This window comes from Brachyistius frenatus, unplaced genomic scaffold (assembly GCF_029030835.1).
Source record: "Brachyistius frenatus isolate BFR_SWC_R1_liver_20210118 unplaced genomic scaffold, ASM2903083v1 Contig_351, whole genome shotgun sequence".
Classification (NCBI taxonomy): domain Eukaryota; kingdom Metazoa; phylum Chordata; class Actinopteri; family Embiotocidae; genus Brachyistius; species Brachyistius frenatus.
Window position 1 is genome coordinate 213,028 of NW_027210950.1, and position 24,473 is coordinate 237,500.

General features: G+C 42.3%; 1 protein-coding gene and 1 long non-coding RNA gene across 2 annotated transcripts in view; one reads left to right on the top strand and one right to left on the bottom strand.

Annotated features, from left to right (window-relative positions):
• Nucleotides 1-6,786: 6,786 nt before the first annotated feature.
• Nucleotides 6,787-9,122, bottom strand: LOC138636095 (uncharacterized). The gene is made up of 3 exons (XR_011312230.1): nucleotides 8,944-9,122; nucleotides 8,293-8,393; nucleotides 6,787-6,913 (listed from the first exon to the last, which is right to left on the bottom strand). It is a non-coding gene; the product is annotated as an uncharacterized lncRNA (long non-coding RNA).
• Nucleotides 9,123-9,292: 170 nt separating this feature from the next.
• The window catches only part of rreb1a (ras responsive element binding protein 1a), a 50,414-nt gene continuing 35,233 nt past the window's right edge, over nucleotides 9,293-24,473 (top strand). Inside the window, 1 exon segment of the mRNA XM_069723934.1 lies at nucleotides 9,293-9,355. Within this exon segment, the coding sequence (XP_069580035.1) occupies nucleotides 9,316-9,355 (40 nt within the window). The 5' untranslated portion in view covers nucleotides 9,293-9,315.

Genomic DNA, 24,473 nt, shown 5'->3' on the forward strand with positions numbered 1-24,473 from the left:
AAAGTTCAAAGTGAAAAAACACTTTAATAATCCTTTTTTTGGCAGATTTGAGAAACATATCAATATTCGTACTTAACTATATTTTAGATTCATAAAATAATCATGAAAACACATAATAATAACAGAAAATGTAAATAACATCAAGCTCAATAAAAAAATTGTATTATTATAATTTGATAATTGATAAATTTGACATCCCAAAAGTTTTACTAATTAAAGCAAACAGGAGCTGGATTTTTATTCTCTTTCAATAATGATGATGCCAAACAGCATATAAAAATAACTCAAAATAAATTATTTCACTGGCTTATTAAAAATAAATGCAGCAGGTCTAAATTAAATCACTTTAAAGTATTTAAAAAAAACCTGTTGTTTGAAAGTAGATGAGCATTAAACAGCAACATTTACAGATAAGTTTTAAATAAAGAAAAGAAACTCTGGTGAACTTTTTCATGACAAAATTAAATTTAAAAAAATTAAACAGATCGTCGGATCTCCGCTCTGACAGAATGAGTCGATATGAAATATTGATCAATCGTTCATAATGACTTTCAATCATTCAATCAGAATCAGCTTCAGAGCCTCGCAGCCTGTCTGTCTGGATATGAAATCATAAAACAAACAATCATTTCTGTCTCTTTCTGAATGAAAAAATGTAATTTGACCTTTTAAATCTTTGCTTTGTGCCTTAAAAACCTTTCAACAATGATCATCTGTCTACTAACAATAAAAGCATAATCAAAACAACTGAAGGTGTCACTGTTATTTATCAAATTCACAATTATTACAGTTTTTCATTCCCTTTCTGTCCAGTGAAAACCAAGTATCTCCAGATTTTGTCATTTTAAAATGTCACAGCTGAGATATGTGGTTCTTAAACAACAGGAACAATATGATGCACAGGAAGTAACTCAACCTTAAATAAATACAGCAATATACATTTTATTCTAAAAACACTAGAATACTTCAACTTGAAGTATTCTAGTGTTTTTGTTCCATGTTGCATTAAACCGAAACGCTGCAGACAGACAGGAAGTCTGACCTTTGGACAGTTTCTGCTGTTGCTGTCTATCAAGCTGCAGTTCAGCGTAGCCACCGCCGGAGGGAGCAGTCGGTCTTTCCCTCGGCTCTCTGACCTGAACACCTTCCAGCATGTTTCACACAGTCTGTAAATGTTTGAGGGTCTTCTGATGTTTGACAGCAGAATTTTTTTACCCTAAAAATTTCTTTAGCCTCTAAAAAAATGTGTCGCTCTCAAGACAAAGCAGCTTCATAGAAACACTTTCCAAATCAATTCTTCTTCCTCATTAAACAACAACAACAAACCATAAAGAGGCCTGTTTTAAAGATATAAAGTGAAATCATGTGCTTGAACTGCTCTGTCATCATATTTTAGGTGATTATCACATAAATGTAAAATTTTTATTGGTGTTATTGTTCTTTTATTTTGGGTTCCTAGCTACTTTTAACTTTGTTAAATTCACAAAATAAGAAGTCAGTCGAGCATTTAGTCATCTGGTCTGGTTTCCTTTAAACAGATGATGTAGTAAAACTGTAAACTCAAAATATGATGTGCTTTTGATTGTTGATCATAAAAACAAAGCAATCTAAATGTGTTTTTGTCTGTGGGTAATAATTAATAATAATAGTAATAATAATAGTAATTAGTAATAATTAATTTTTCAGTATTTTCTAACTTTAAGACAAATTAAAAAAATATTATTTAAAAAAATTGCATTATTATTATTGTAATTATCATTATTAGTGAAAAGGCAAACAAAGTAACTTTCATTTAATTTGCACGTGTGTGTGTGTGTGTGTGTGTGTGTGTGTGTGTGTGTGTGTGTGTGTGTGTGTGTGTGTGTGTGTGTGTGTTGTCGCGGGTGTTGACGCCCCCCAACCCCCACCTCTGACTGGTGAGCTGTCGTCATGGCAACTGTATCGCATGTGTACCAGCATCCCAAAACCAGTCGGTCCAGGTCAGTCTGACACACAAACACATATTTGACATTTATTGTTCTTTTACTTCATTTGATTTTTTTTTATACCACGTGTTCATTAAAAACCTCTTTTACAAATATTTCAAACACATTTCAAACAGGAAGTGTGGTGGGAACCAGGAAGTGTCCCATTTGAAGCATTTTGCAGTTCCTGTTTAAGGAGGTTCACTGTGAAATAAGAAAACGGTGTATTTTCACCAGACAGCAGGGGGCGCTGCAGAGAGGTTAAAACCTTTCGGAAAGATTCAGGAAAAGAAAAAACAGGATGAGTTGGTTCATGTTGCAGGTGAATATTTACATCTGTTGTTATTTACGTATGAACTCGTGAATATACTGAATGTTTACAGAGTTTTATAACGAGATGTTAGCGTGGTTTTGTGTCTGCAGGTGTCGAGTTCAGGAAATTCAAAAAATATTGGAATTTTTGCACCGACTGTCTAAAAAACTTGGATGATTTATAACATTTTGGGGACTCTTTTAAAAAAAAACTGTAATTTGTGAAATGAGCTCAGATTAGCAAAAAGTACAGAAAAGTGTTCAATCATCTGTATTATTATAGAAAACTATCTGTATGTGTCAGAGGAAGCAGGAGACTATTTTAACTGTTTTATTCAGCTCTTCACAGCCTTTTTTAAAAGTACAATGTAATAAAAATCATGCAGGATGAGTTTCGTGGCCTAAACCTGTAAACATAGTTAATTTTTCACAGTGTTTGGGGCAGTTTGTGCGTCTGCAGGCGTCGAGTCGTCAGCTTTGCTTCCAGAACAGTTCAGAAAAGTATGAATAATTTAAATAACTGTTGGTTGCAGCGTTACAGTTCCTGTTTCCTCCAGAAGAGTGCAGGAAACTCAGATTATATTCAAATGTTTTCCCCGACTGTCTAAAAATGCAAAAAAAATTGGGAAACATTAAAAGAAGAAACATCGTTTGGTGCATAAAGTTTGTGTTTTTAATGTGAAATGAGTGAAACCGAAAGCAGAGGAAGGTGTTTGATCCGGCTGCAGGACTGTCGGGCCTCCTGGTAGACATCTGAAAAGAGTTTGGTACGAAGTGTGAACCACACCTGTGTTACAAAGAGAAAACGGAGGTTAATGCAGGATGAGGTTAGCGGACTGAACCTGTAAATATAGTTAATTTTTCACAGTTTTCCGGCACCGATTCGCATTCTTGTGTGTCTTGGAGCATTTTTCTGCCCTTTGACCTTTTGATTTCCAGCTCTGAGAGCAGATATGATGCCGCTCGGAGACTTCGGTTTCTCAGCGTCGGGGTGAACGGCCTCCGGCTGCAAGGCAAACAACTGTTACCTACAAATCATCCGTCACTACTGGAAACCGGTTTTTCACCCCCTCCTCCCTGCCCCCCCCCCCCGATCCTCCCTCCCTCCCTCCCTCCCCCCTCCTCCTTCGACTTCACATGTCTGAGCTGCATCTTCTCGGTTGTTTTGTTCCCGCGGCTGCAGCTCGGTTTGTTCTGAGAGGAAACGCCAGCCGGCTGAACGTGGACAACATGTGTGGAAACAGTGTGAGTCGGAGCAGCATGTGCTTGTCATCCCCCACACTGCCGACAGGTGTTGGCTTCATGTGACTGCCTGTCCGGACAACGCTCCAATGAAGAAGGAGGAGGAGGAGGAGGAGGAGGAGGAGGAGGAGGAGGAGGAGGAGGAGGAGGAGGAGGAGGAGGAGGAGGAGTGTGTAAAGTTTCATCAACAACAACTGTGTCAACTCGTAGCGGCTGTGTTGGGAAACCCTCTGACTCAGACCTCCTCTCTCGGAGCTCAGGGATGCCTCTCCTCTTCCTCCTCCTCCTCCTCCTCCTCCTCCTCGTTCTCCTCCTCCTCCTCCTCCTCCTCTCCGCTGGATGAATGGATGAATCCACCCTTTTGTTGGCGATGGTTCGTTCCTTGGCAACGGCTCCATGGTTACAGTCCAATAAATAACATCACACTCCCTCTTCTGCGTCTCTGGGTTTCAGGCCGGGATGCAGGAGGAGACTTCAACTTTCTGCTTTTTCAGTTTTTGCCCCTTAAGAATAAAACAAAACCAAACAAATGTTCTTTTTACATTTTTATCAGTTTATAGTCAAAACAATCTGATGTTTCAAATAAAAAGAAGGAGAATATGTTGAAAACAAAAAAAAGAGATGCTTCAAATTCAAGTTAGAAATGAGATAAACAAAAGACAGATTTGTAGCTGTTATCGTGCAGATTTCGTTTTAATCTAAATGGGACGTGAACTGCAGCCTCGGCCTGATTAGAGTCTATAAAGCTAACCAGAAATAAAGGCAGGAGACGTCTTTATTGCCCCCTGGTGGCTCGTTACAGTATAGAGATAGACAGAGAAACCAAAAGTACCGGACACGTGTAAAGTGTTGGCCTAATGGTGGCGCTAGATCTCCAGGGAAACTCGTATCCATGACAACCACAGACCTTATTTAAAATTGTACTTAGTGAAGTCAATGCAGAAGTGCCTTAGCGTGTAATTCCACTGATGGCCACCAGGGTGCGTAGTGTCCTCACTGGATCACCTGATTGAGTCAGATCCACCGCTGGCTCCTCCCCCAGCTCGTCCAAATATGGTCACTTCCTGCTCCAAACCGCTCCGAACTAGTAAAGATGGTGACGGACAGAATCTGAACTGGAGGATTCATAACGTTCACAAACCAACGAGTGCGTCGTGACCAAAAGTCTAGCTAGCTGCGGAATTTATCTTAAACTAAAACTTATTTAATTTGAAAAGTAGATCTGATCAACATGAAGTAACTAGTGTGTGTGTGTGTGTGTGTGTGTGTGTGTGTGTGTGTGTGTGTGTGTGTGAGTGTGTGTGTGTGTGTGTGAGTGTGAGTGTGTGTGTGTGTGTGTGTGTGTGTGTGTGTGTGTGTGAGTGTGTGTGTGTGAGTGTGAGTGTGTGTGTGTGTGTGTGTGTGTGTGTGTGTGTGTGTGTGAGTGTGTGTGTGTGTGTGTGTGTGTGTGTGTGTGTGTGTGTGTGTGTGTGTGTGTGTGTGTGTGTGTGTGTGTGTGTGTGTGTGTGTGTGTGTGTGTGTGTGTGTGTGTGTGTGTGTGTGTGTGTGTGTGTGTGTGTGTGTGTGTGTGTTGGGGGATGGGTTGTTGTATCTGCAGATTAATTTGAATTGAAAAGTGTTCAGTTGAGGTGAAAAGCACTGATTGGATTACTGATGTAATGTTGTTATCTGCTTTCGCGGGTCTTTGTGTGTGTGTGTGTGTGTGTGTGTGTGTGTGTGTGTGTGTGTGTGTGTGTGTGTGTGTGTGTGTGTGTGTGTGTGCGTGTGTGTGTGTGTGTGTGTGTGTTTTCCTTGTGTTGTGGGGACATGAATCTGTTTACACACTCACATCGTGAGTCCTTTGTGGACTTGCTTTTTGTCCCTTTGAGGTAAATTATTAAATTTCAGGTTTAAGACTTTGAGGTTTGAGATTCAGGAACGTCTGCAGGAAATGAGTCGATGTTTTAAATGACAAAATATATATATTTTAAAGGTGAACATGAGGGATTTCTAAGGAAGTCCTGAACACAGTTCACCCAAGTTTCAAACATTTAATTCTCACATTTTTACCAAAGAAGGGTGAAAAAGAGAAAGTCTGAGATCCAATCATCATCCATCAGTGATGTCATCATCCATCAGCGATGTCATCAACCAGCAGTGATGTCATCATCCATCAGTGATGTCATCAACCACCAGTGATGTCATCGTTGGTTTGTGAACGTTATGAATCCTCCAGTTCAGATTCTGTCCGTCACCATCTTTGTTAGTTCGGAGCAGTTTGGAGCAGGAAGTGACCATATTTGGACGAGCTGGGGGAGGAGCCAGCTGGTGGATCTGACTGATCTGATCGGAAACCTGACGATACTACGTCCCGCCCACCGATAGCTGTAACCTGACTGCACCACAGGCCTGTCAATCAAACAGACACGCCCCCAAAAACAGGTCTTCTTGAATCTTCTTTTCTAATGAATGAGGGATTATTTTCAGATGGACCTCCAGAAAACTACTAAGAAGGAGTGACTTTAGCTAACAACACCGAGATAACTGATGGACACATTTTATTCACTTTGGATTTGATGAGAGAAGTTGAATGGGAGTCTATGGAGCCGGAGGCTTTTTGGAGCCGACCTCTAGTGGCACTCGCTGGTATTGCAGCTGAAGACACTTCTGGATCAGAACCATTTTACAGACCTGAAGCAACGAACTCTTTTAGAAACAGTCTGTGAGGAGATCTGAATTAAACTTGCTCCCACAATACATCTTTATAAAGTGCCTCAAACAGTGTGACTAATGAAGTTTCTTCACTTCTCTGTTTCAGTGTGTTTCTGACTTCCAGCAGTGATTCTGGAGAGAAGTCTGCTTCTGTTTCCACAACAAGAGAAAGTCCAGAGGGATTTAAAGACAAAGATCAACAACATCTTCTTCAACTTTCACTCGGCAGCAAGATGGAAGACGATCTTTCACAAAACATCTGAATGCAGAGAAACCAAAACGACAGGAAACACCCAGATCCTTCATCAGTCTTCAACAGGCGGACAGACTCTTCCTGCTCCGCTGCAGCCGCCTGGAGGGGAGGAGGAGGAGGAGGAGGAGGGGGGTGATGGGAGGGGAGATGCCTGTGTGCTCCTCTCTCCAGCAGGGGATGATGGGAGGAGGAGGAGGAGGAGGAGGAGGAGGAGGAGGAGGGGTCTGTATCTGGAGATGAAGGGCCGGCAGGAATGCGGGAGAGGAACCTCCACATGCAGCAGTCGAGCTGCTGCACTAAATTTAACAAAGAGAGTCCGAGCAGGTTTAAATTTAGTCTTCAGCCTGGAGTTCAGGAGGAGCTGCTGCTGTCTCACACAGCTCGTCTTCATCACTGATGAAGGCTGATCAGAGGGAAGTCAGCTTCTAGTTCATCTTCTCTTCATCTTTCACTGCAGCACATAGAACATAAAAAAGTATTTTACTTTTCGTGCAGAAACTTTGCAGACGCTTGAACTATAGTTTGGAACAGGAAGTGACCATATTTGGACGAGCTGGGGGAGGAGCCAGATTCTAGTGGCCCTCGGTGGTATTGCAGCTTAAAGCGCTTCTGCATCGGCCTAATTTTTCAGAAGCTGCAAACACTTTTATATCCAGTCTGAGGTCGCGACACAGAGCGTGTAATACATCCACCAGTCCTCTAGGGGGCAGCGCTACTTTGGTGTCGCCTTTGCGTGAGAAGAAGAGGCAAGTCAGCTAAGAGATGTCATGTGACAGAAGTCATGTAAAAAGGCTGCGAAGTGCTTATGATGCGGTGGTTTGTCCTGCAACGCCGAGCGGCGCCACCAGGTGGTGTTTATATGGTGTTTAGTATTTACGGAGTTATAATCTGTAAATACTTCACATCTGATCTGCAGCTCCAACAGAGAAACTTCATGTTTTTGCTTTATTTTTTTTTAGCAAAATTGAATCCCAGTTTTTCTGTGTCGCAACCAAATTAAAAAATACGTGCAACTTTTTTAATGAGCCCAGTTTGATGGAAAGAACGTCTTTCCATCTGTGAAATAAAAAGGGAGTTACTTTATCTTTTATTTCTTATTCTTTATTTTCACAAAGGCTGAAACGAATAAATCATTTACATGTGAAAAAAGGTGACATTTATTACTTTACTTTGAAAGTTTATGATTAAATAACTTCAAAATAAAATGTGCATATTGCACAACATGAGCATTTATTTACTTTTTATTCTACTTTTAATGTTTAAGAAGGAATTATTTCACTACATCTTTAAGAAATATATCAATAAGTAATGTTAACTTTTATTATTTTGCTTTTGACTTTGTAAGCTTGAGATGAAATTACGTTACGACATACATTCATTAGATGGGTTAATTGTGAATTTCTTTAGGTTTTACAACAGCTTGTAAAAATTAGAAATATACAGACGGCCAAATGCTTATTTATGAAGAATTATTCACTTTAAATTTAAGATGCAGTTACTTTACTGTTTACATATATTATGTTAGTTTTATCTGTAAAACCACATTATATTTTCAGACTCTTCTAATCTGTGTGATCAGATTATTTAGTTTGTAGAGTTTAAAAAAAAGTTTGATTGTTCTGCAAAACTTTTTTCCTTCATCATGAGCAACTTATAAAAAGTCCTCGTGGTTTTGTCTGTTGTAGAAAATGTAGCTTCAAAGTGAGCTGATTGCTTTGACACCTCCCCTGGAAACAGGAGCAGCCCCCCCCACCCCCCAAAAACAGAAAGGCAGGCAGACGGTTGTTCATCCTCTCTTCTCTCCCCCCTCAAAACACCGCGATAACTCACCCTTCCCCTCCCGCGTCTTCCTCTTCAAGCCTCGCGAGAGTTGCAGCAGCAGCTTTTTGCCTCTGCAGTGAAGTGTGGCTGGATGGTTTCTTATCTTCAAACTAAATGATTAAAAAAAAAGAAACAGAAACCGTCCGTAGCGTGTTTAAGATGTGAAACATTAACTCAGCAGACAAAGAGTCACTTTATGATCGTAAAACTGGACATGAATCAACTTCCAGCTGATATGTTTTAGGGATGAAACATACATGTAGGTTAGTAAAGTTGAATGTGGAAATCTGTCCCGTAAAAATGGTGAAATATACTTCAAACTTTTATTTTTTTACAAGTTGTATTTGTGTTGTTGTTGTTGTTTTGTGTGTGTGTGGGGGGAGGGGGAGGGGGAGGGAGGAGGGGGAGTTATTTGATGAACTAAGTGTGATTATTTCCTGCTTCCTCTCATCGCGCCTGGTGCGTAAAAACTAGAAGTAATCTGGTAACGTGCGTAAAGACAAGAGATGCTTTGGTGGCCACGTCCCCTTGGAGACTGGAGACAACACGTGATGAGCTTTACTTATCAGGTTTAGAGGGAGAGAGGGGGGAGGGGAGGAGGGAGGAGGGGGAGGAGGGGAGACGGAGTCCGGGCAGGAATTTAAAAAAGAAAAAAAATACATCTCCAAATAAACATTTTCCTCCTTTTCCTCGACTTTCCCTTCTTCTTTCCTCCGAGAGGAGAGCGAAGAGGAGGAAGAAGAGAGGCAGCAGCAAAGAGGAGGGAGGAGGAGGGGAGGGAGGAGGGGAGGAGGGAGGGAGGGAGGGAGGAGGAGAAGCCGGAGTAAAGTTTGTCCAAGTTTGCACATCCCTTCGGAAACGCCATTTTGATTCCTCTCCTCTTCGGAGCAAGTTTGCAGCCTCTCTCTCTCTCTCTCTCTCTCTCCCTTTTTTTTTTTCTTCATCCCCCTTTATCATCCACCATCACCCATCATCATCATCATCATCATCGCCCCCACCACCACCACCACCACCATCATCATCCTCGCCACGATGTCTCGGCGCAAGCAGCCGAACCCCAACAAAGTCCAGCGTAAGTCTGCTCCTTCTCTCTGCGGGTTTCGAGGCTGTTTTCCGGCTCCGAGCTCGTCGCGTCCTTCGAGCTGTCGGACGCCGGAAACTTTGGACTTGTTGCGGCTGTTGAGGTGAAGTTTGTCGGAGATGTGAAGCGTTCAGGACGGAGCTGCTCTGCTTCCTAGTTTGATGCGCATCCAAAGCGGTGGAATTCAGCCGCCGTGTCTCCGTCTCCTCCTTCCTCCTCCGTCCTCCTCCGTCTCCTCCGTCCTCCTTCAGCCGACTTCGGACACCGACTCCGTGTTTTATGGACTTGTTCGGTCCAAACTTTCACCGGCCGTCTGCACGTTATTCGGAGGTTTTTTTTTTTTTTTTTGCTCCCGCGGGGGAGGGAGGGGGGAGGGGAGGGGAGGACAGGAGCGGGTTCAAAGTCTCGCTCGCTGCCGGAGCCGAGCATCGTATCTCGGGTGCACTTTGGTCGAAGCCTCGCTGCTCGTGGCCATGTGTTAAAAAAAGAGAAAAAGCTACCAGACACCCCGAGCTAACGAAAGCTAACGGCAACTAGCATCGCTGCTTCCTGTTTTGCGGGCTTTTCACAGGAAAAGTCACCTGTTGCTTCGCGGAAGTTTAAAGTTTGTAGGAAACTTTTACAAAACACGTTTTCTGAAGTTATCCAGCGTGCACGTTGTCATGGTGACGCCGGGTTGTTTGTGACCTCGCGGGACGCTTTAATGCGGCGGGAGCGACGGACGTGTCCGGCTCGGGTTCGGGTGATGCGGATGTGTTTGACCCTCACCGCGTCCCTTACATCTTTATTCACGCGTTTCTTCCAGTGGGACATCGACGTGAACATTGTTCGTCGTGATTCAGAGCATCAGATGGATGAAAACACCCGAAAGGTTTTATTTAGAAAGCAACAAGGCTGTATGTGCTTCAGTGTTTTCATAATATCAAATCATTTTATTTTGACGGGAGAATCGCCCCGACTTCCGGTCGTGTCTCGCTAACTGCTGCTTAGCCCGACGCTGCTGTGACCTTGCCGAGACATATTTAGCAAGAAAGCGACCCCTGTTCATTGACGAAGCGGCACCGACCGACCCGGTGTCCGGTGTCCGGTGGTCGCGCGCCCCGCTCGGTGCGACCCGGTTTTTTTTGCGGCTGTTTGGCGACTTTTCGCTGCGTTTCGGAGACTTTTTTTCTCCCTCCACCGTCTCCGGTTACGCGCAGCATCGACGTGACGCCTGTTGCATCCTCCTCCCCCTCCTCCTCCTCCTCCTCCTCCTCCTCCTCCCCCCTCCTCCTCCTCCTCCTCCTCCTCCTCCTCCCTCTTACTCCCTCTTTTCTCTCTTTCGACATCCTCCGCGGCTTGAACGCACATTTTGAACGTGAACTCATCACTTCTTCGGACTCTAATAAAAGTTCGTCTCGGTCTCGAACCGCCGCCTCGCTGAACTCCGTGTTTGAGATCAGCTGTTCGCTTCGTCACCGTCGAGCTGTTGGTTCCGTTGGTTCCGTGTTGGTTCCGTTGGTTCCGTTGGTTCCGTGTTGGTTCCGTTGGTTCATGGCGGATGATGCTGTTGAATAACTCGAGGTGTTTTTCTTTTACTGTGTCCAAAGAGAGTTTCTTATCGGCGACCCGGTGAATGATTGATGGACGGGTTTGGTTTTAGTGGAGGCAGAAGAGATGGTTTCTATTCCTCCTCCTCTCCTCCCCCTCCTCCTCCTCCTCCCCTCCTCCTCCTCCTCCTCTCTGTCTCAGGGTTGGACTGGTTAGATAATGGTTGCTAAGGGACACCCCCCTCCCCCCCTCCCTCAGGGACTTTAACTTTTAAAGGAGGAATATAACTTTTAAAAGAGCAAAAATTCACTTTTACAAATAAAAAGTTCACCCAATAACTAATAAAATGCACCATTAAGCAGTTCAGTTCAATTTTTGTACGTAAGTTTTGCTTTTAAAATAATAAAGTAATAGTTTTACGTGGCCGGTTTAGTAAAACACTCGCCGTGTCACTTTAAAGTGGTTTAATAAGAAATAGTTTTGTGTGGTTTGATTGGAAGCTGACGTGGCTAACGTTAGCACACTTATGGGATGTTTTGCAGTAGTTGCAGCTTAACGTGACATTTAGCGTGTAAATCACCTGGTGCGTGTCGGTGCTGCAGTTTGAACGAACTTCTGAAAGGAGTCGTGTTTTTAGCGTCGCGGTACTCCAGCCGTGTTTTGACCTCCTGTGGTTTCAGGTACGTTGGAGTTTTATTGGTTGCAGTGTGACGTTGAACCCTGAACACATCTCCAGGAGTGTTCCCGGTGCTTTTTTAGGGTTTTTTGTTTTATCTCCCGCGGCGTCGCCGTAACGTCGTTACACGGTTGCTATGGCAACTTCAACCGACATGCGGCGCCCAAACGAGAGCGCGTGGCGGCTTCACGGTGCTTTTAGAAGCTTTTCCTGCGATGATAACCTGAATAGCCCCGCTGGGTTTGGTCCTCCTCTCCTCCTCTTCGTCCTGACAGGAGGAGGAGGAGGAGGAGGAGGAGGAGAGATCCGGATGAGCAGTTAGCATTCCATTACGAAATTCAACACTGAGGCCGAGCCGGGCCGTCGGCGACAGGCTGATCTCCTCCGTCTCACACCGACGGGTCTTCTAACCCAACGGGGAATTTTAACTCCTCCTTTGGTTTTCAAATGGAGATGTGGGGGAGGGGCGGGGTGGGGGTGGGGGGTTAATCAAAACATCAAAGTGGGTGTGAAGTCCTCGACCTGAAAAGTTTCCGTCACAGATAACCAGATCAGTTCTCCAGCTACCTGTTGATGACATCATCGGTTTGTCAGCTGATCTCAATCGATCCAATATCAGGCATCCCAATTTATTCAAACAAAAACGGCCACTCGTCTAATTTAACCAGCAAATACTCCGGTTTATTTACAGTAAACTCGTTCTCGCCACGTTTTACTACTTTATGCTGCTGATTTATTGGATCGTCATGTGACGCCGACGAGTCAAACAGGAAGTAGAAGGCAAGCAGACGCCACAATAAAAGCGTCTTCACGTGCACAAGAGTCTGAAACTCTTGACATATCATAGTGATACGTAACAGTCCTTCTTCTTCTTCTTCTTCTTCTTCTTCTTCTTCTTCTTCTGCGGTGGACATTTTGAGATGCTGATGTCGGCGATGATGTCGTACGCTCACGCCGCCACAAAGAGCGTCTTGTGTTCTGGTGTGACGGTTGTCCTCCATTGTAAGAGACCTTTTTTATGTGGGAATTGAAGACACACACACACACACACACACACACACACACACACACACACACACACACACACACACACACACACACACACACACACACACACACACACACACACACACACTGCAGTCAGTCGTGTAAAGACATGATGCAGCAGGTTGGAGGAGTGAAACCAACCGACTGTGACTTCACTTCTTCTCCTCGTCTTCATCACTGGTTTCATTTTCTGTTCAGCAGTTTGACAATTTGACTTTCTCTGATCTCCTGGTTGATTGATTGATTTATTGATTGATTGGTTGGTTGATTGATTTATTGATTGATTGGTTGGTTGATTGATTGATTGACGAGACTCATCAGAGAACCTTTGTCTGTTTTCACGTCTGCATCATCAAAAACATAATTTACATGATTTAATTACTTTTCTAATTTCTAATAATTCTGTTTACATTTATTTTGACTTTCAAGTTTCCTCATTTTAGGTAGAAAATATATTTTATTTAAATTTTATTCAAACATTTTTCTAATTAGAAATCTCAAATTACACAATCATTTTTTTTAGAAATTAGTTTGTTGGAAGAATTTTTTCAACTTTGTGTAATAGTTTAATATCCAGATGATTAATTTGACCTTTTGAACTCTCATTTTATATGAAAGTATGATAACAATGATAACAAATGAAGTATAAATTACATTTATTGTTTGCAATAAAAATGATATTCAAATTATATTTAAATCATTAATCATTTAGATTATGTTTTTGCAAAATAGTAAAAATATTTCTGAATGAATGCAGTTCAACTGTAAACATTTAACAAGGAGTTTGTTTATTTATTTATTTAAGTGGTTGTAAATTTGTACTTGTGTATTATTAAAAACATCCAGTTTTTCATTAAACAAGAACACATAATTTAACACAGTAGAAACAATAGAAGTCAACAAACAAAACATAATCAAATCAAATAAAAAACAAAGATTTTTAAAGCGAGCAGACGGCTGAAACCTCGTGTTTCATTAGTGCGTCATTAATGCCACTAATGTGTGTGTGACAAGTACACAGCAGTCATGTGGAGGAACGTGTGTGTGTGTGTGTGTGTGTGTGTGTGTGTGTGTGTGTGTGTGTGTGTGTGTGTGTGTGTGTGTGTGTGTGTGTGTGTGTGTGTGTGTGTAAACAGTGTTAATGGGGAGTTTCAGTGGGACGTTTGTGTCCACATGGACCGAAGTGATGCAGCTAATTAAAAGCTGTCATTGTCCCTCTGAGAGACACACACACACACACACACACACACACACACACACACACACACACACACACACACACACACACACACACTGACTGTGTGTGACTATAGAGACCTTTTTGCGGTTTCATCGATGCTGCAGCTGTGAAATATTAGTGAAATAGAGGATTAAGAGTCAATCAGAGTGTGAGGAAGAGGAGGAGTAGATGTAGATGGAGGTGACTTCACCTCCTTTCTTTCCTCCTTCCTTTCTCTCTCCCGGCCTCGCTCTCTGTACCCAGCTTCTATTTATAGCCTCTCCTTTTTTTAGATAAGATTATGTTCCATCCTCTGACCGAGGAGGTGAAGGAGGAGTTAACATACAGTTCAGAGAGGAGGAGGAGGAGTAGTTAACATACAGTTCAGAGAGGAGGAGGAGTAGTTAACATACAGCTCAGAGAGGAGGAGGAGGAGGAGGAGGTGAAGCAGGGAGTTTGGGGTGAAAGTTGACTCAAACTGTTATCAGCTCATTTTCTTCACCTTTTTTTCTTTGTTAACTTTTAAATGCAGCTGACTGAGCTGATTCTCATCATCAGATTTTAAATCAGGACAATGAATCAATGTTTCTGCAGTAAAACCAGTCGCTCAACAGAAAAATATAAATTGAAATCAGTAGAATTTTTCTTTTAAAGCAAAAAGTGTAAATCTAATCAATTAATAAAAGTAAATAATTTTGGTTGCAACATGTAAAATCCCCTAAAAAGCAGCAAACCTTTCAAATGTGTGAATTTTTGGTCTTTTAAAAAGTAATCAGCAGCTGCTTTGATGATTGATGAGCCCATCAGAGACTTTCACACCGTCTCCATCATTTAGGTGGGGGTTTGGATGCAGACACAGAGGTGTGGAGGAGGAGGAGGATGATGATGAAGGGCGGGGGGTGGAGGGGGGTGCGAGTCGACCTCTTACACCTCTCTGCTTGACCAAATGGCTCGTGGCCTTCCCCCGACAGAACCTGAGACCTGAGTCTGTCCTGCTGAGACGGCCGTCTGGAAACGCTTTTATTTTGAAAAGCGTCCTCGGCTCAACAGATACCTGCGTTGTGTTTTAATAATGGAGATCGTCTTTTCTTCGCTCCATCTTCATGGTAAACGTCAGATGTTCAAGTTAGAAATGAACTTCAAAGACACAAATGTTTCTGCAGGAGAGGAAGAATTTTTTTTAATTTTTTTTGCCTTGTTTTGTGTCTTCGAGGTTGTTTTTGCATTTCTTTTTACTAGTTTTGCATCTCTTTATAAAGGTTGAATGCCTTCCAAATAAGCCCCTGGGAGCCCCTGGGCATGTACATATTCCGTCTGTTCAGCAGTCCGTCCACTCACAGCACCAGTTCAATCAGAACTGACTAAGATGTTTTAAATCCGAGCGCTCCCAGGAAGCGGTGTTGTAAACGTTGTAAACGTTGTGAATGTTGTGAACGTCCCTCCTTGTTGCACCGGTTTGTGAGTCAGAGTTTTCGGATGCTCGCCGTGTTGAAGGTGTGCAGCTGAGTCATCCTGGAGGTGACGATGAGACTCGCTCTGTCAGAGCAGGCGTTGCTCTTCATCTTTCTCCTAGTTTGAGAAGAAAAGTTTCTGATTTCGTAAAGTACAGAGCAGAAGGTCAGACTCAGTTTGACGTCCACAAGAATGATTTTTTTTTACATTGGTTGGATTTTTGTGTTCAGCTACTGAGAACAAAAGAACAAACAGTGACATAAAGCGGTGAAAACTGAGGAACGTTTTATAAAAAAAATGCCCAAAATGTTGCTGAGCTGAAGTCTTCAGTTGTCTTGTTTTATTTTGTTCAACCAAAAAACCCAAATATTCAGTTTACAAGAATGTTTAACAAAGAAAAAGCAGAAAATAGTCTCTTCAGTAGACTTTGAAATGCAGTGGGAGGAAAACCTTTTTTCCTTCAGTACAAAACTCCATCTAGGAAATGATTGTTTTCAAAAATTTGCTCAACACCTTGATCTTACATACAAGACTCCATTCAGAAAATGACCGATTTAAGACAAATAAAAATGTCTACATGTTTACAGCAGTTGATCACCTGTCGACCAATAAACTGATCGATTAGTGTGTGAAGGCTGAAAACTGAACGCTGAGAGGCGACGAGAAGATGAGTGTCATTGGAGACACTAAAGTAGGACACACACAGTTTAGTGTGTCGGTTGATGAGTCTCCTCCCATGAAAGTGTGTTTATGTGGGATTGGTGTCACCACACACACACACATACGCATATGCGCACGCATACGCACACACTTGCATACGCACACACACACGCATACGCGCACACACACATGTACGCATACGCACACACACACATGTACGCATACGCACACACACACATATGCACGCACACACACGCATACGCGCGCACACACATGTACGCATACGCACACACACGCATACGCGCACACACACACGTACACACACGCATACGCACACACTGCTTTGTGGTCTCGTGGCTGAGTTTAAATTTAGGCAAGAGGCAGCTTACTTTCACACACACACACACACACACACACACACACACACACACACACACACACACACACACACACACACACACACACACACACACACACACACACACACACACGTGCTTGTGCACCTGTCTTTGTGGGGACCCCAGGTGACACCAGACGTTCTGAGGACCATGAACTTTAACCTCAACCTGATGCTGACCCGAATCCCTGAACCGGGTCTGAACCATCAAACACGCACTTCAGCAGTGTGTCCTCACAAAGATGGAACCACACACACACACACACACACACACACACACACACACACACACACACACACACACACACACACACACACACACACACACACATCAGAGTCTTTATATAGCAGTGAACTCTATAGTTAGACTGAGTCAATACTACATCGTCTCTCTTTGGCTTCGCTGCTGTCAGCTGGTTTACACCAAGACTGTTGTTGTTTGTTTGTTGTTGACATCAGTCTTTAATATATTCTCAGTGTGTGACATCTAGAGTGGGTGACAACAAAGTAAAGTCCATTTTTAGCGTCTCAGATGTGAATGTTTTCTTATAATTGAATTTATCTGTGTGTAAACTGAATATTTTTTACGTTTGGACCAAACTTTTTAAGATAATTTAATGTTTAATGTTTTTCCACAATAAAATATGTTTATCATTATGATTAAGACCAAACAATTAATGGTAAAAGTGATCTGGTTGCATCCAGAACTATAAATCGACCGTTTTCTCAATGGAGTCTGGTATCAAGACCGAAAATGTTAAAAGATCTTAAAATCTCAGAAAAATATAAAATATTTGACAATGTTTTGATAATAAATATAAACTGTGGAAATATAAACTGTAAAAATCCCCCCCTGCTTTTTTTTAAATTTTTAAACCCAATCATTTTCACAATGGGGTTTTGTATTAGATGGTAAAAAAAATGGTAAAAAAAAAAAAATCTCTCCAGTTGAATTTCAGTGTCTTTTGAAATTATAAAACTTAGAAATCTCAGGAATATATTGAATATTTGATCATGTTTTAATAATTAATATAATTTGTGGGAATTAAAACTGTAAAAGCTCCTGAGTTTTTTTGGTTTTTTTAAACAATCATCTTCCAAATAGAGTTTTGTATTTGAGGACTAGAAATGTTCGAACCAACGTTAAATACAAACTTGTTCTTGCATAAACTTTAAAGTTTAATAGTGAAGCAGCAGGGACTTTATTAAACTTTATTTACTTTGTGGTTTGACTGTGTTGCGGTCGTTGCTGCTGTGCGTCCTTGACCTGATGAGTTTGTTACTGAGGTACATTTTGCGTAACTCGGTTTGCTTGGAGCTGATAAGCTCGCTGAAAGTTAGATTTTTTTTTTTTTTTTTTTTTTTAAGTCACCTGACTTTATTTAGTGTTTTTTTTTTTTTTTTTTTTTACTTTTCTACAAGCCGCCAATTCACACCATAAAACTATATATTTTATATATATTTTTTTCCTTCATGCCGAATGACTGCGATGTTTTTTTTTGGTGAAGTTTTCCTGGAAGCTCGGCAGCAGAGGATGAACAACATCTCTGACGGTTACATAACTCTGTCTCTGATAATAACGGCTTCACATGGACCAACGACACAGAGAGAGAGAGAGCAGCTATTGTTTCTCCACTTCCTCCATCTCCTCCTCTGCTCTCCTGATGAGAGGCTGCTTCACTTCCTGTTAACCCTTCCTCCTCCTCCTCCTCCTGCCGTTCTTCCTCTCTCTTTCTCTCACAACGGAAAAATGACATATTTGGGGAAATGCTGAGCTTAACATAAGGACAAAATGTTGTCTTTGAATATTTTGGATTTTAACTGTTGGAGCATCAAGAAACACTGAAGTTCAACTTTTCGGCCTCTAATATAAAACTCCATTTAGAAAATGACTGTTTTTAAAAAACTAGAATTTTATGGCTTAAATTTCCACAGCTTGTATTCATTATCAAAACATGGTCAAATATTAAATGTTTTACTGATATTTTTAGTCTTTTAATGTCACTGACATTTTTTTGAAACCTTTTGGCCTTTTGTTTCAAGACTTCATTGAATTTTTTTTTATCATTTTAATGAGTACAGCTAAAATGCAGATTAGTTTTTCTTTTATGATATTAAACTGAAATCAATATAATGTGATGTGATGTCATCACCAACAGTTTACTCATGGTAATTATATCATAATTTTTTTACTCAAACGTAAGAAGATAAAAAAAACAGCATTAAGAAATAAATGTTAAAGAGAACAAAATACGCAACAAAATATTTTAAATTATTGGATTAAAATTATAGCTATCTTGGTGTCAGTCTCTTAATTCCGCTTCACCAGAATAAAATAATTAAATGTGTAACTGTTCCTTTAAATGCAGCAGCGGCATGTTGGTGTTTAACGTAGAAAATCATAAAATCCAAGATAAGCTTCTGTGAGCATCTTCCTCCTCCTCCTCCTCCTCCTCCTTCTCCTCCCGCCTTTCATCTCCTTAGCGCCCCCCCACCACTCCTCCTCCTCTTCCTCCTCCCTCCATCCGTTGTGACATTCTTTCACAGTCGAGGCGCTCGGACTTTGGACTCGCAGTAAATATGGCTTTATTTGCTGCGAACAGGGTGAAGGTGGCTCACAGTGTGTGTGTGTGTGTGTGTGTGTGTGTGTGTGTGTGTGTGTGTGTGTGTGTGTGTGTGTGTGTGTGTGTGTGTGCGTGCGTGTGTGTGCGTGTGCACGCCATCAGCCATCTCTCACACACAGCCCCATGCAGTGGTAGTTAGCTCTGCAAGCTGCTTATCAGCAAGACAGTCTCACCCCCCCCCCCCCCCACCATACACACACACACAGAGCCACTGGCATCCCATACAACAGGTCTGTCCTCCACCCCTCCTCCATCCATCCATCCATTCGTCCATCCGTCACCTCAAAACACGCCTTTAGTTTTGCTGTTTGAGGAATTTTATTGCAGCGGAGCTTCGAACATCCTGCCGCCTTATCAAAATAAAGCGCAATGCAAACACCTCTTGCAGAGCTGCAGTGAGTTTAAAACCTCGTGTCTGGTGAGACCAGAAGGAAGGAATCACTTGCTTTGCTTTGGCCTCTTCAAAGTAAAAGTCTGGTGGATTAATAAAAAAAAAAAAAGAGCAGATGGAGAAAAACTATTTGTAAAAACAGTAGATTTTTAAATGGAGTCTTGTGTGAGAGACAGAATGAGTGTCTGTTGAGACGGTAAGAGTTCAGAGCTTTTAATGTTTGACAGGTTGTTTTGTTATTTTAAAAACAGTAGTTTTCTGAATGGAGTTCTGTATGAGAGGAAGACGAGTCTGCAGCAGGGAGGAAGGTGTTAAACTAATGGAGGCTGCAGCAGCACTTCCCTCCCTCCCTCTCTCTCTCTCTGTTTCTGTCTGTTGCTCGCTCGCCCTCCTCTTCCCTGTTCACCTTTCTTGCTGACTAAACAGTTTTGTCAGCTGGCTGCTGCTAAGGGAGGAGCAGGAGGAGGAGGAGCAGGAGGAGGAGGAGCAGGAGAAGCATGCAAATAACAGTGGCGGTAAATCAACAAAGGTAGATTGAGTTTGAACCACAATCACTTCAGAAAATACACAAACACACAAAAGTGTGTGTCGCTCTGAATTTCAGCCCTTGTGAGGACTTTCATGTCAGATGTGGTGGATTATGTTCGAGTTGTAGGGACGGGAAGACACCATCTCCTTGTTTCCTTTCCTTATTTGTCTCCTTGTTTCATCTGTTTTGTCAGCTTGTTTTTGTTGTTGTTTTTTTCCTTGTTTCTTCTCCTTTCTTGTTTGTTTCTCCTTGTTTCCTTTCCTTGTTTTGCCATCTTATCTCCTCTCCTTGCTTACTCCCCTTGTGGTGACACCTTTTTTCCTGTCCTCATTTCCTCTTCTTGGTTCCTTTCCTCTTTTTCTTTCCTTGTCTCCTTCCCTTGTTTCCTCTCCTTGTTGTGTCACTTTGTTTCCTCCTGTTGTCTCCCGTCCTCGTCTCCTCTCCTCTGATCTGGGACCAGTTTCCTGTCCCGTCTCCTCTTTGTGTTTGTACTTTTATTTTGAAAAGATGCTGGCTGAGAGCAGCAGATGTTTTATTTTATCGGGTCTCTTGAACTTCCTGTAAACTGTTGTTGCGTTTGTGCAACATGTGAATGGAGCCAGTCGGCCATAATCCCCATTAATCTGACTGTTAGCTGTAATCTGACACACACACACACACACACACACACACACACACACACACACACACACACACACACACACACACACACACACACACACACACACACACACACACACCTCCCTCTGAGCAGGTACAATTGTTTGTTCTGCAAACACAAGACACGCCTCGTTGCCGTGGCGACCGCAGCGTCAACATGCCCCCAGACTTTCTTTTTTTTTTGTGTGTTCTTTGACACAAACATGTACGTCCATGTTGACCTGAACATGTGTGTGTGTGTGAAGAAGGAGGAGGAGGAGGAGGAGGAGAAGCAGGTCTGGTTTTCTCCTTCTTGATTTCATGTCCTGGTCTTTGAAGGTTTTTGATGTTTTGATGTTAACTTTGAAACTTCCTGGTTCTAAGCTCCTCCTCCCTCCATCCTCATCATGTTCTTCCTCCTTTTTTCCTCTTCTTCTCCATCCTTCTGCCCCTCCTACTCTTCCTCCTCCTCCTCTTCCTCCTCTTCCTCCTTTGTGATTGGACTTCTGTGTGTGAAGGTTCAGAGCGTCTGGAGACATAAACGTCCACAAACACTCGATACGACGACCGTCAACACGCGCTTTTATTTTCTTACATCCTCCTCTTTCACTCTTCTTCGTCTCTCGGCAGTAAAAACTGAATTTGAGTCATCAATTATTCTGCAGATCGATCGTTTTATCTTTAAAATGTCCAGAAACAAAGAGGAGCTTCACATTCTCACAGTAAACACCTGATATTTTACATTTTTATGAACCATAAAGCATCAGAATGAGGATTGGTGAGCAGAAGAGTTCACTGATACTTTATTGATTCATTGACTGTTTGTCGCAGCTTTAACGTCAGTTTATTTAAAAACTCTTTAAAGTAGAAAAAAAAAACTGTTGGTGTGTGTGTGTGTGTGTGTGTGTGTGTGTGTGTGTTACCTGGTGGGGGAGATGTGTGTTGGTGTGAGTGTGTGTTTGGGGGGGTGGCTCATACATGTTTGCCAGGAAGGGTCTGTCGGTGTGTGTGTGGTGGGTGTGGCCTCAGGTGTGTATTGGGGGGTTTGCAGTTGTAGGTGTGCCCACCAGACTCCATTCAACGTTTAGCTGAGAATAACAATGAACCCTCCCATGGGAAAGTGCCTTGGTGGGACACACACACACCTATGCATGAACACACAAAGGTAGGGGCGTGTGTGTGTGTGTGTGTGTGTGTGTGTGTGTGTGTGTGTGTGTGTGTGTGTGTGTGTGTGTGTGTGTGTGTGTGTGTGTGTGTGTGTTGCCCTGAAGGCAGACTCACAAAGAGGCTTTGAGTCTTTTCACTCGGCTGAAACCTGGTCTTCCTCGGGACCACACCCTGCACACACACACACGCACACGCACACACACACGCACACACACACACGCACACACACACACACAGCATCTGCATCTCATTTCTGTCCTCCTCGTCTCCTCTCCTTGTTTCACCTCCTTCTTCCTCCCTCATCTTCTTCATTTCCTCCTCCAATCGCCTCCCCTTTTCTTTCAAAATAAAAGCTAGACATCAGAACAGCTGACTGTGAGCTCCTCATCTCCTCTGCAGGGAGGGAGGAGGGGGGTGGGGGGAGGAGGGGGTCTACTGTCCTGTCCTGCTTAATATTCTGTCCGGTACCAAAATAAAAGCATGACAGGGTTTATAAAAAGTAAAAAAAGGAAAGAAAAGTATTTTACTAGTTACAGTACAAAGGAGGGAGGAGACAAGGGAGGGACAGAGGAGAGAGGAGGAGGTAAATACAAAGCAGGAATAATAAGGAGGGATGAGAGGGAAAAGGAGAGAAGGAGTCTGAGATGAAAGAAAGAGGAGGAGGAGGAGAGAAACTGAAGGAGGGATGAAGAAGAAAGAGCATCTTTGGTCAGACGTCAGCTGAACTGCATCATCTAATTACAAGTGTGTGTGTGTGTGTGTGTGTGTGTGTGTGTGTGTGTGTGTGTGTGTGTGTGTGTGTGTGTGTTCTGACACAAAGGCGTCCATTATGGAGCGATGAGGAGGTTTCTCTCTCTCTCTCTCTCTCTCTCTCTCTCTCTCTCTGCTTCACTTTGTTTTAACTACATGAAACTTTATTTACACGAAACAAGAATCACTATTTTGGAGCAGTGCATTCTGGGAAATGTATGCAAATGACTAAACTGGTGTTTTTTTTTTAAATTATGATAATAACAATAAGAACTTTAGAATAATGTGAAAAACTTCTGACAAACATCCTGATTATTAAAAACAGATTTAAACGTTTTTGTCGCCACAGTTCCAGTTTTAAAAACAATTTTTTATTAAGTAAATAAAAAAAATAATACAAATTTATTAAATAAAAAACAGAATAAGGGAAATATTATTTTTATTTAAAATAATTGACAAAGTAATTATAAATAAAGTTGATGAAAGGTTGTTTAACGTGACGTATCATGAGATCTTAGATAAAAAAAAATTCAATCATGAAATTTGTTTAATTTGTCTTCAGTCAAAGAACAATGCAGTTTAACGACTGCTGATTTAATGTGTGTGTGTGTGTGTGTGTGTGTGTGTGTGTGTGTGTGTGTGTGTGTGTGTGTGTGTGTGTGTGTGTGCTGCCTCGGGCCTCACGGCGTGCTGAAACATGTAAAAGCCGGTTTGAGCTGTAGAGTTATTGAACACAGACTCATCCTGACTCTGGTGATGAGAGAGAGTTTACTTTGCATACCGAGAGATGAGGAGGAGGAGGAGCAGGAGTCATGGATGAAGAAATACAGATTTTTTTTCATCATATTATCTTCTCTGATTATCATCATTAATCTGAAGGAACATTTAGTTGTAACCTGACTGCACCACAGGCCTGTCAATCAAACAGACACGCCCCCAAAAACAGGTCTTCTTGAATCTTCTTTTCTAATGAATGAGGGATTATTTTCAGATGGACCTCCAGAAAACTAAGAAGAAGGAGTGACTTTAGCTAACAACACCGAGATAACTGATGGACACATTTTATTCACTTTGGATTTGATGAGAGAAGTTGAATGGGAGTCTATGGAGCCGGAGGCTTTTTGGAGCCGACCTCTAGTGGCACTCGCTGGTATTGCAGCTGAAGACACTTCTGGATCAGAACCATTTTACAGACCTGAAGCTACGAACTCTTTCATAAACGGTGTGTCTAAAACTGAAAATATTTAATATTATTTTCTCTGATTAGTCATCTTTAATTATCATTAATCTAAAGGAACATTTTGTTCCTCAGAAATGTGTTTCGACAGGTTGTTTTAAGAACCGGTTTTACAGACCAGAACCAGTCTGGAGGTTTCAGGGGGGATGCAGGTTATGGATGTGGCCAGCTGTGTGTGTGTGTGTGTGTGTGTGTGTGTGTGTGTGTGTGTGTGTGTGTGTGTGTGTGTGTGTGTGTGTGTGTGTGTGTGTGTGTGTGTGTGTGTTCATTCTCCACGACACACATCAGTTTCTTTCAGCCTGCAAATATGTAGACAGTGTGTGTGTGTGTTTTTACTTACACACACACACACACACACACACACACACACACACACACACACACACACACACACACACACACACACACACTGCAAACACACACAGCAGCTGGTGTGTGTGTGTGTGTGTGTGTGTGTGTGTGTGTGTGTGTGTGTGTGTGTGTGTGTGTGTGTGTGTGTGTGTGTGTGTGTGTGTGTGTGTGTGTGTGTGTGTGTGTGTGTGTGAGCCGTACAGACGATGAATGTGTCGCTTGTTGAGCAGAGAGACAACTGCTGGAGGATGATGGGGAGGTGGAGGGAGGTGGAGGGGGTGGAGAGGGTTTTCCAACCAGCAGTTGGAAGTGTTTGTTTTAAATGAGGAAGAAGAAGAGTTTCCTTCACGTAACTTGAACCCTTCAAAATAAAAGTAAAGTAACTGATGATTCAGTTTAACGACCAAAATGAGACCGAAAACACCTAAAATGAGAAATAC